Source organism: Triticum aestivum, chromosome 7D (assembly GCF_018294505.1).
Source record: "Triticum aestivum cultivar Chinese Spring chromosome 7D, IWGSC CS RefSeq v2.1, whole genome shotgun sequence".
NCBI classification, from domain to species: Eukaryota; Viridiplantae; Streptophyta; class Magnoliopsida; order Poales; family Poaceae; genus Triticum; species Triticum aestivum.
Genome location: NC_057814.1, coordinates 114,990,802 through 115,002,577, shown reverse-complemented (window position 1 = coordinate 115,002,577; position 11,776 = coordinate 114,990,802). Strand labels below are relative to the sequence as shown.

Sequence of the window (11,776 nt, the reverse complement as noted above, 5' to 3'; positions counted from 1 at the left end):
TTGACCGATTCTTACAAAAAAATGTCCAAATTTTAAAATGGTTGGCCTAAATTGTCTGAAATTTTTCCAGATTGAAAGAGTGACCTTGAGTGCATTTTACTCTTCAATAAAAAAAAAAGCTTGAACCTGCAGCATGCAAGCTTTTATTCCTCCATTGAAGCTCAACCGATCAAATTCAGACAGCACACAAAACACAAGAGCGGCTGTGTTGCCTGACAAACGACCAAGCTCGGGTACCACACTACCACTAGCTATACTAGAAGGAGAACTTGAACACCATGTGATGCATGTACACCTTCCCCGGCCGGACGATCTGCGACGGGAAACTCGGGCGGTTCACGGCGTCGGGGAACCCCTGCGTCTCCAAGCAGAGCGCGCCGTATCGGCCATAGACCTTGCCGCCCTTCCCCCTCACGCCACTCAGCCCGTTGGCGGTGTAGAACTGCACCCCGGGCTGATCCGCCCACAGCTCCATCGCCCTACCGGACGCGCCATCCCGGACAACTGCCACCGGGCGCAGGCCCCCGCCGTCCACGACGTAGTTGATGTCGTACCCATTAACGCCCCGGCTCAGGAGACCACCGATGCGCGAGCCCACGGCGGCCGGCGTGCGGAAGTCGTAGGGCGTGCCGGCCACGGGCGCCAGGTGGCCCGTCGGGATGAGCGCGGCATCCACGGGCGTGTACCGGGAGGCGAAGAGGCGGACCTCCTCGCCGAGGACGCTGCCGCTGCCGTGGCCGCCGAGGTTCCAGTAGGCGTGGTGCGCGAGGTTCACCGGGGTGGCCTTGCCCCGCGCCGTCGCGTTCATGCGCACGCTCAGCTCGTGCGGGCCGGAGAGCTGGTACTTCACGTGCACGTCCACATCGCCTGGAAACCCTGTTCAAGTTCAGCTATTTCGTTAAAATTGTTTGTGTTTTGAAATAAAATGAGAAGCGAAGAGCTCCTCAATTTGATTTAAGAGGAAATTGCACAAATATACAACTTTTGGGACTGAGGTAACAGGAAACCGCAACTCTTGGGAATTTTAACAGAAACCAAAACTCCGGGACTTATCAGTAACAAAAAGCACAAATCAACCAGTTCTATCTTACAAAAACTGTCCAATTTTAAATGGCTGTGCTAAATTGGCTGAAAATTCCCCAGATTGATCATTTAAGACTGAACCCACATGTGCAATCCCTCTCTCGATGAAAATATCAGAAATTGTAAGGGCTCAAAATTATTCCTTGCCTTGCTCTCCGTCGAAGCTATGATAGTACAGAGTGATGAATGGGGAGCTGCCGCCGGCGACGTGCTCCTTCACCGTCCATACGACCTTATCGAATCCCCGGTGACCACCTAGAGCACAAGAGCAGAAAGATGACCGATCGCAGCTCGTAGGAGGAGGGGAGGAGAAATTTCCTCTTGTACGTACCGTGTAGCGTGTTGTTGCCATCGTTGGGAACCAGCCGGTAGGCCTTCCCGTCCAGCGTGAACCGGGCGTTGGCGATCCTGTTGGCGACGCGGCCGATCAACCCTCCAAAGTAGGCGGTGCCATTCTGCACAGTACGCACGATCCAGATGCAAAAGCAGAAACCAACTTTGTCAGCGGCTAAAGAAAAACTGAACCATGTTGTGTTAGGAAAAGAAACGGAGGCATTTTTTGCATGATCTTACCACATACTCAGCAACCGTATCGTAGCCCAGGATCACATCCCCCAAGTTTCCTATACAAGCGAACAAGGGTGAGATGCCAGTTATTTTGCAGAAGTAACGGTAACGGAAGGGGAACAAAGAAAGAAGCGTGTCAGTTCATCACCTCTCGAGTCGGGGAGGATCACGGACATGAGGGTGGCACCCCAGTTGGTGACCTTGATGGAGAAATCCCCCTTCTTGAGCTCGTAGACACCGACGGTCTTCGTCTCGGCCGCCGCATCGGCGCGGCCGGACAGGCCGAGCGCCACAAAGCACGAGGCGAGAAGAGGAGCGACGAGCAGGGCTCTCGCCATTTTCATCGCAAGGTGCTGTTCTTCTACGGAGTGTGGCCTTATCAAGAAGAGCTGGAAGAAGGGGAGGCCCAGGAGAGGAGTTCCGGTAGGTACCGGAAGAAGGTCATGCATACGCGCGCACGTCAAGGCAAGGAAATATAAAGTGGCCACATCAACTGTTCCTTGGTATGTGTGGCAACCCTCAACATATGGATATGGCCTGCCTCCCTCGTGACGCGCAAATTGGCCGTACGCTAGCTTCTTCTTCTCCGGTGCCTAGCGGTGCTGTGCAGCGATACTTCGGTTGGAACCAACGGACGAAGCTGGTCTGGATTGTAAAAGCTCATATCTCTCGTTTTGCCACATTAGTATTGATGCGTGCCCCTGATATCGATCCGGCCAGGAGAGAACACGTTGTATTGGTGTTATCTACGGCGTTTACCGACGGAACAGACAAAGGGTGTGAACACGTGAGGGCGATCAGGCAAAGCATGTGAGCATCGATCGGTAGCAAGCCAATGCATGCACAAACTTCACCAACAAACCTGCATGCTGCCTCAATCCAAGCTGCATGCATACCCACACGTTTTTTTGTTGGATGCAGCTACCTGCTGCTGCCTCCAGGCAAGCCTCCGCAGGCCGACGTGGCCAGCTCCCTCTCCCTCCTCTCGTCCTCCCCAGCGTGACCCTAGTAGAAAACTGGGCTTTGGTCACAGGGCAATATTCACATTAGTCCCGGTTCAGTCACGAACCGGGACTAATGTGAGCATTGGTTCCGGTTCGTGCGGCCAGGGCCTGCCGGGCCTCGTGGGGCATTGGTCCCGGTTCGTCCGGACCCTTTGGTCCCGGTTGGTGGGACAAACCGGGACCAATGGGCCACGCTCCTGGCCCACCACCCTTTAGTCCCGGTTCCTACCGCAAACCGGGACTAAAGGGCTGGTCCTAGTTGCGGCCAGTGTTTAGTCCCACCTCGCCAACCGAAGGGCGCTCACACCAGTTTATAAGCCCGTCCCTCTCTGCCTTGTTGAGCTCGTCTTAAAGTGAAAATAGATGCCCTTATACAGGGAATTTGACCTAAATTCACAGTAAATTTCATAGAAATTTATTATGAATTTAGGTTGAATTTCCTCTATAAGCGCATCTATGTTCATTTTTTTATATTTATAAATAAATAAACCTTAATAAAATAAATAAAACTAAATAAACCTTAATAAAATAAAATAAAATAAACTATAGTAACTAAAATAAATAAACCTTAATAAATTAAGTAAAAATAGCAGCAGTAAAATAAATAAAAATAAAATAATTAAAGTAAAATACATAAGTAATTAGAAATAAAATAAATAAGTTTTTTGTTGTAAGTAGAAACAAAACAAAACAAATAAAGCAAAAGAGAAAAAAAACAGAGGAAAAAAATTATGCCACCTACTGGGCCACCACGGCCTGAATACGACTAGAAACCCATCCATGGGCCAGGATTCAGGCCCGCAGAAGGCCTAGTAGGTCCCACAGGCAAAGAGAACGGTTAGGACCGAAAGCCTGCAGTTGAGAGGAGTTCGAGAGGGTGGGTGCAGCAGCGCTTATAAACCACTCTCGAGCTCTCTCAACTAGCGAGGTGGGACTAAACTTTTGACGCGGGGCAGCACAAGGCCTTTGGTCCCGGTTGGTGCCACCAACCGGGACTAAAGGGGGCATTGGTCCCGGTTCGTGGCACCAACCGGGACCAAAGGCCTTTAGTCCCGGTTGGTGCCACGAACCGGGACCAATGAGTTCCCTATATATACCCCATCGCCACAGCAGAGCACTCCAGAGTGCTCTATTTTTTCTGGCCGGCGAGGGGAGGGCATTTGGGTGCTCTAGCTCACCTCCTATGCACATGAGGTGTTCGATGAAATGTCTGAGCCACACTAGTTAATCTTTCTCCTCTCGAAACTCGACCTCCGAGCTCCATTTTCCCCGAGATTTGTCTAGGTTTAGCGGTCCGTCACGTCCCGTCCCCGTCTTCACCGCCGTCGATCGCCCGCGCCGATCTCGTTGCCAGCACCACCGTGGTGAGCCTATTGTTCTTATCTTCTTTCTGAAAGGAAAAAAATTCTTACTTTAGATAGTTACTTGTCTAATTTTGTTACTTTTATTATTCCTTCTTATTACATAGTGCGATGGTTTTGGTATCCGCCCCCGTCGGCCCTCGTCCTGTCTATGATTCGGATGTGGTATATATTATCTTTTTATAACTATTTGGTTCATTTATTGTTTATGACAAATATACCGACCAACGTGACATAGATTTTATTTATATAGGAGGTGGTTGAACCGGAAATTCTAACCGACCCTATTGTCGAGAGGTTAAATTTAGTTGAAGAAGAAAACAATTACTTGAAGGAAAAAATAAAAAAAATTGAGGAGGAGAAGATGATATTGGAGTTGCATGTTGCGGATGTCGTCGATGATCACAAGATCAAGATGGATGCAATGCGCTTGAAGATTAAAAAGATTAGAAAATATGCCATTCATACCGAGGCTTGGTATCATTATGCCGTTGGATCAATTGTTACCTCGTCGTGATCGAAATCACCGATGACCGAGCGCCGAACGGACGGCACCTCCGCGTTCAACACACGTACGGAGCAGCGACGTCTCCTCCTTCTTGATCCAGCAAGGGGGAAGGAGAGGTTGATGGAGATCCAGCAGCACGACGGCGTGGTGGTGGAAGTAGCGGGGATCTCGGCAGGGCTTCGCCAAGCGCAAGCGGGAGGGAGAGGTGTCACGGGAGGGAGAGGGAGGCGCCAGGGGCTAGGGTACTGCTGCCCTCCCTCCCCCCACTATATATAGGGGTCCTGGGGGGGCGCCGGCCCCCTGGAGATCCCATCTGAGGGGGGGCGGCGGCCAAGGGGGGTGGCTTGCCCCCCAAGCCAAGTGGGGCGCCCCCCACCCCTAGGGTTTCCAACCCTAGGCGCAGGGGGAGGCCCAAGGGGGGCGCCCCAGCCCACTAGGGGCTGGTTCCCCTCCCACTTCAGCCCATGGGGCCCTCCGGGATAGGTGGCCCCACCCGGTGGACCCCCGGGACCCTTCCGGTGGTCCCGGTAAAATACCGATAACCCCCGAAACTTTCCCGATGCCGAAACTGGACTTCCTATATATAATTCTTTACCTCCGGACCATTCCGGAACTCCTCGTGACGTCCGGGATCTCATCCGGGACTCCGAACAACTTTCGGGTTTCCGCATACTAATATCTCTACAACCCTAGCGTCACCGAACCTTAAGTGTGTAGACCCTACGGGTTCGGGAGACATGCAGACATGACCGAGACGCCTCTCCGGTCAATAACCAACAGCGGGATATGGATACCCATGTTGGCTCCTACATGTTCCATGATGATCTCATCGGATGAACCACGATGTCGAGGATTCAATCAATCCTGTATACAATTCCCTTTGTCAATCGGTACGTTACTTGCCCGAGATTCGATCGTCGGTATCCCAATACCTTGTTCAATCTCGTTACCGGCAAGTCACTTTACTCGTACCGTAATGCATGATCCCATGGCTAACTCCTTAGTCACATTGAGCTCATCATGATGATGCATTACCGAGTGGGCCCAGAGATACCTCTCCGTCATACGGAGTGACAAATCCCAGTCTCGATCCGTGCCAACCCAACAGACACTTTCGGAGATACCCGTAGTGCACCTTTATAGTCACCCAGTTACGTTGTGACGTTTGGTACACCCAAAGCACTCCTACGGTATCCGGGAGTTGCACGATCTCATGGTCTAAGGAAATGATACTTGACACTGGAAAAGCTCTAGCAAATGAACTACACGATCTTTTGTGCTATGCTTAGGATTGGGTCTTGTCCATCACATCATTCTCCTAATGATGTGATCCCGTTATCAATGACATCCAATGTCCATAGTCAGGAAACCATGACTATCTGTTGATCAACGAGCTAGTCAACTAGAGGCTTACTAGGGACATGTTGTGGTCTATGTGTTCACACATGTATTACGATTTCCGAATAACACAATTATAGCATGAACAATAGACAATTATCATGAACAAGGAAATATAATAATAACCATTTTATTATTGCCTCTAGGGCATATTTCCAACAGTCGCCCACTTGCACTAGAGTCAATAATCTAGTTACATTGTGATGAATCGAAGACCCATAGAGTTCTGGTGTTGATCATGTTTTGCTCTAGGGAGAGGTTTAGTCAACGGATCTGCTACATTCAGGTCTGTATGTACTTTACAAATATCTATGTCCCCATTCTGAACACTTTCACGAATGGAGTTGAAGCGACGCTTGATATGCCTGGTCTTCCTGTGAAACCTGGGCTCCTTGGCAAGGGCAATAGCTCCAGTGTTGTCACAGAAGAGAGTCATCGGGCCCGACGCATTGGGAATCACCCCTAGGTCAGTAATGAACTCCTTCATCCAGATTGCTTCTTGCGCTGCTTCTGAGGCCGCCATGTACTCCGCTTCACATGTAGATCCCGCCACGATGCTTTGCTTGCAACTGCACCAGCTTACTGCCCCTCCATTCAAAATATACACGTATCCGGTTTGTGACTTCGAGTCATCCAGATCTGTATCGAAGCTAGCATCGACGTAACCCTTTACGACGAGCTCTTCGTCACCTCCATATACGAGAAACATATCCTTAGTCCTTTTCAGGTACTTCAGGATATTCTTGACCGCTGTCCAGTGTTCCATGCCGGGATTACTTTGGTACCTTCCTACCAAACTTACGGCAAGGTTTACATCAGGTCTGGTACGCAGCATGGCATACATAATAGACCCTATGGCCGAGGCATAGGGGATGACACTCATCTTTTCTCTATCTTCTGCCGTGGTCGGGCATTGAGCCGTGCTCAATTGCACACCTTGCAATACAGGCAAGAACCCCTTCTTGGACTGATCCATATTGAACTTCTTCAATATCTTGTCAAGGTACGTACTCTGTGAAAGACCAATGAGGCGTCTTGATCTATCTCTATAGATCTTGATGCCTAATATATAAGCAGCTTCTCCAAGGTCCTTCATTGAAAAACGCTTATTCAAGTAGGCCTTTATACTTTCCAAGAATTCTATATCATTTCCCATCAATAGTATGTCATCCACATATAATATGAGAAATGCTACAGAGCTCCCACTCACTTTCTTGTAAACACAGGCTTCTCCATAAGTCTGTGTAAACCCAAAACGCTTTGATCATCTCATCAAATCGAATGTTCCAACTCCGAGATGCTTGCACCAGTCCATAGATGGAGCGCTGGAGCTTGCATACCTTGTTAGCATTCTTAGGATCGACAAAACCTTCCGGCTGCATCATATACAATTCTTCCTTAAGAAAGCCGTTAAGGAATGCCGTTTTGACGTCCATCTTCCATATCTCATAATCATAGTATGCGGCAATTGCTAACATGATTCGGACGGACTTTAGCTTCGCTACGGGTGAGAAAGTCTCATCGTAATCAACCCCTTGAACTTGTCGATAACCCTTAGCGACAAGTCGAGCTTTATAGATGGTAACTTTACCATGCGCGTCCGTCTTCTTCTTAAAGATCCATTTGTTTTCTATCGCTCGCCGATCATCGGGCAAGTCTGTCAAAGTCCACACTTTGTTTTCATACATGGATCCTATCTCGGATTGCATGGCTTCAAGCCATTTGTTGGAATCCGGGCCCGCCATCGCGTCTTCACAGTTCGAAGGTTCACCGTTGTCTAACAACATGATTTCCAGGACAGGGTTGCCGTACCACTCTGGTGCGGAACGTGTCCTTGTGGACCTACGAAGTTCAGCAGTAACTTGATCCGAAGCTTCATGATCATCATCATTAACTTCCTCCCCAGTCGGTGTAGGCACCACAGGAACATCTTCCCGCGCTGCGCTACTTTCCGGTTCGGAAGGGGTGACTATCACCTCGTCAAGTTCCACTTTCCTCCCACTCACTTCTTTCGAGAGAAACTCTTTCTCCAGAAAGGACCCGTTCTTGGCAACAAAGATCTTGCCTTCGGATCTGAGGTAGAAGGTATACCCAATGGTTTCCTTAGGGTATCCTATGAAGACGCATTTTTCCGACTTGGGTTCGAGCTTTTTAGGTTGAAGTTTCTTGACATAAGCATCGCATCCCCAAACTTTTAGAAACACAGCTTAGGTTTCTTCCCAAACCATAATTCATACGGTGTCGTCTCAACGGATTTCGACGGAGCCCTATTTAAAGTGAATGCGTTAGTCTCTAAAGCATAGCCCCAAAATGAGAGCGGTAGATCGGTAAGAGACATCATAGATCACACCATATCCAATAGAGTGCGATTACGATGTTCGGACACACCATTTCGCTGAGGTGTTCCAGGCGGCGTGAGTTGTGAAACTATTCCACATTTCCTTAAGTGTGTGCCAAATTCGTGACTTAATATTCCCCTCCACGATCTGATCGTAGGAACTTTATTTTCCTGTCACGTTGATTCTCAACCTCACTCTGAAATTCCTTGAACTTTTCAAAGGTTTCAGACTTGTGTTTCATTAGGTAGACATACCCATATCTACTTAAGTCATCAGTGAGAGTGAGAACATAACGATAGCCACCGCGAGCCTCAACACTCATTGGACCGCACACATCAGTATGTATGATTTCCAATAAGTTGGTTGCTCGCTCCATCGTTCCGGAGAACGGAGTCTTGGTCATCTTACCCATGAGGCATGGTTCGCACGTGTCAAATGATTCGTAATCAAGAGACTCCAAAAGTCCATCTGCATGGAGCTTCTTCATGTGCTTGACACCAATGTGACCAAGGCGGCAGTGCCACAAGTATGTGGGACTATCGTTATCAACTTTACATCTTTTGGTATTCACACTATGAATATGTGTAACATCACGTTCGAGATTCATTAAGAATAAACCATTGACCAGCGGGGCATGACCATAAAACATATCTCTCATATAAATAGAACAACCATTATTCTCGGATTTAAATGAGTAGCCATCTCGCATTAAACGAGATCCAGATACAATGTTCATGCTCAAAGCTGGCACTAAATAACAATTATTAAGGTTTAAAACTAATCCCGTAGGTAAATGCAGAGGCAGCATGCCGACGGCGATCACATCGACCTTGGAACCATTCCCGACGCGCATCGTCACCTCGTCCTTCGCCAATCTCCGCTTATTCCGCAGCTCCTGTTTTGAGTTACAAATATGAGCAACCGCACCGGTATCAAATTCCCAGGAGCTACTACGAGTACTGGTAAGGTACACATCAATTACATGTATATCACATATACCTTTGGTGTTGCCGGCCTTCTTGTCCGCTAAGTATTTGGGGCAGTTCATCTTCCAGTGACCACTTCCCTTGCAATAAAAGCACTCAGTCTCAGGCTTGGGTCCATTCTTTGACTTCTTCCCGGCAACTGGCTTACCGGGCGCGGCAACTCCCTTGCCATCCTTCTTGAAGTTCTTCTTACCCTTGCCTTTCTTGAACTTAGTGGTTTTATTCACCATCAACACTTGATGTTCCTTTTTGATCTCCACCTCCGCTGATTTCAGCATTGAATATACCTCAGGAATGGTCTTTTCCATCCCCTGCATATTGAAGTTCATCACAAAGCTCTTGTAGCTTGGTGGAAGCGACTGAAGGATTCTGTCAATGACCGCGTCATCCGGGAGATTAACTCCCAGCTAAGACAAGCGGTTGTGTAACCCAGACATTTTGAGTATGTGCTCACTGACAGAACTATTTTCCTCCATTTTACAACTGAAGAACTTGTCGGAGACTTCATATCTCTCGACCCGGGCATGAGCTTGGAAAACCATTTTCAGCTCTTCGAACATCTCATATGCTCCATGTTTCTCAAAACGCTTTTGGAGCCCCGGTTCTAAGCCGTAAAGCATGCCGCACTGAACGAGGGAGTAATCATCAGCACGTGATTGCCAAGCGTTCATAATGTCTTGGTTCTCTGGGATGGGTGCTTCACCTAGCGGTGCTTCTAGGACATAATCTTTCTTGGCAGCTATGAGGATGATCCTCAGGTTCCGGACCCAGTCCGTATAGTTGCTGCCATCATCTTTCAGCTTGGTTTTCTCTAGGAACACGTTGAAGTTGAGGGCAACGTGGGCAATTTGATCTACAAGACATATTGTAAAGATTTTAGACTAAGTCCATGATAATTAAGTTCATCTAATCAAATTATTCAATGAACTCCCACTCAGATAGACATCCCTCTAGTCATCTAAGTGAAACATGATCCGAGTCAACTAGGCCGTGTCCGATCATCACGTGAGACGGACTAGTCAAGATCGGTGAACATCTCCATGTTGATCGTATCTTCTATACGACTCATGCTCGACCTTTCGGTCTTCCGTGTTCCGAGGCCATGTCTATACATGCTAGGCTCGTCAAGTCAACCTAAGTGTATTGCGTGTGTTCCGATGCCATGTCTGTACATGCTAGGCTCATCAACACCCGTTGTATGCGAACGTTAGAATCTATCACACCCGATCATCACGTGGTGCTTCGAAACAACGAACCTTCGCAACAGTGCACAGTTAGGGGGAACACTTTCTTGAAATTATTATAAGGGATCATCTTACTTACTACCGTCGTTCTAAGCAAATAAGATGTAAAGCATGATAAACATCACATGCAATCAAATAGTGACATGATATGGCCAATATCATTTTGCTCCTTTGATCTCCATCTTCGGGGCGCCATGATCATCGTCGTCACCGGCATGACACCTTGATCTCCATCATCGTGTCTTCATGAAGTTGTCACACCAACGATTACTTCTACTTCTATGGCTAACGTGTTTAGCAATAAAGTAAAGTAATTTACATGGCGTTATTCAATGACACGCAGGTCATACAAAAAAATAAAGACAACTCCTATGGCTCCTGCCGGTTGTCATACTCATCGACATGCAAGTCGTGATTCCTATTACAAGGACATGATCAATCTCATACATCACATATATCTCATTCATCACATCCTTTTGGCCATATCACATCACAAGGCACATGTGCAAAAACAAGTTAGACGTCCTCTAATTGTTGTTGCAAGTTTTTACGTGGCTTCTATAGGTTTCTAGCAAGAACGTTTCTTACCTACGTAAAACCACAACGTGATATGCCAATTCCTATTTACCCTTCATAAGGACCCTTTTCATCAAATCCGTTCCGACTAAAGTGGGAGAGACAGACACCCGCTAGCCACCTTATGCAACTAGTGCATGTCAGTCGGTGGAACCTGTCTCACGTAAGCGTACGTGTAAGGTCGGTCCGGGCCGCTTCATCCCACAATACCGCCGAAACAAGATAAGACTAGTAGTGGCAAGAAAAATTGACAACATCTACGCCCACAACTACTTTGTGTTCTACTCGTGCATAGTAACTACGCATAGGCATGGCTCATGATGCCACTGTGAGGATCGTTGCAGAATTTTAAAATTTTCTACGCATCACCAAGATCCATCTATGGAGTTTACTAGCAACAAGAAGGAAGGAGTGCATCTACATACCCTTGTAGATCGTGAGCGGAAGCGTTCAAGTGAACGGGGTTGATGGAGTCGTACTCGTCGTGATCCAAATCACAGATGACCGAGCGCCGAACGGACGGCACCTTATCCGCGTTCAACACACGTACGGAGCAGCGACGTCTCCTCCTTCTTGATCCAGCAAGGGGGAAGGAGAGGTTGATGGAGATCCAGCAGCACGACGGCGTGGTGGTGGAAGTTGCGGGGATCCCGGCAGGGCTTCGCCAAGCGCAAGCGGGAGGGAGAGGTGTCACGGGAGGGAGAGGGAGG

General features: G+C 48.2%; 1 protein-coding gene across 1 annotated transcript; it reads right to left on the bottom strand.

Moving 5' to 3' along the window:
- Window positions 1–107: 107 nt before the first annotated feature.
- Window positions 108–2,374, bottom strand: LOC123169127 (galactose mutarotase). The gene is made up of 5 exons (XM_044586972.1): window positions 1,799–2,374; window positions 1,657–1,706; window positions 1,415–1,538; window positions 1,231–1,338; window positions 108–876 (listed from the first exon to the last, which is right to left on the bottom strand). The coding sequence occupies exons 1-5, from the start codon at window positions 2,097–2,099 to the stop codon at window positions 257–259; spliced, it is 1,203 nt and encodes a 400-aa protein (XP_044442907.1). The 5' UTR covers window positions 2,100–2,374; the 3' UTR covers window positions 108–256.
- Window positions 2,375–11,776: the final 9,402 nt, after the last annotated feature.

Bases quoted from the DNA above. Each gene is read 5' to 3' on its own strand.
- LOC123169127 (XM_044586972.1), bottom strand. From the start codon at position 2,099: ATGCATGACCTTCTTCCGGTACCTACCGGAACTCCTCTCCTGGGCCTC. The intron at 1,539-1,656 runs GTAAGATCATGC...CGTACTGTGCAG, and splicing joins ATACGGTTGCTGAGTATGTG to AATGGCACCGCCTACTTTGG. The intron at 877-1,230 runs GCAAGGAATAAT...GAACTTGAACAG, and splicing joins TAGCTTCGACGGAGAGCAAG to GGTTTCCAGGCGATGTGGAC.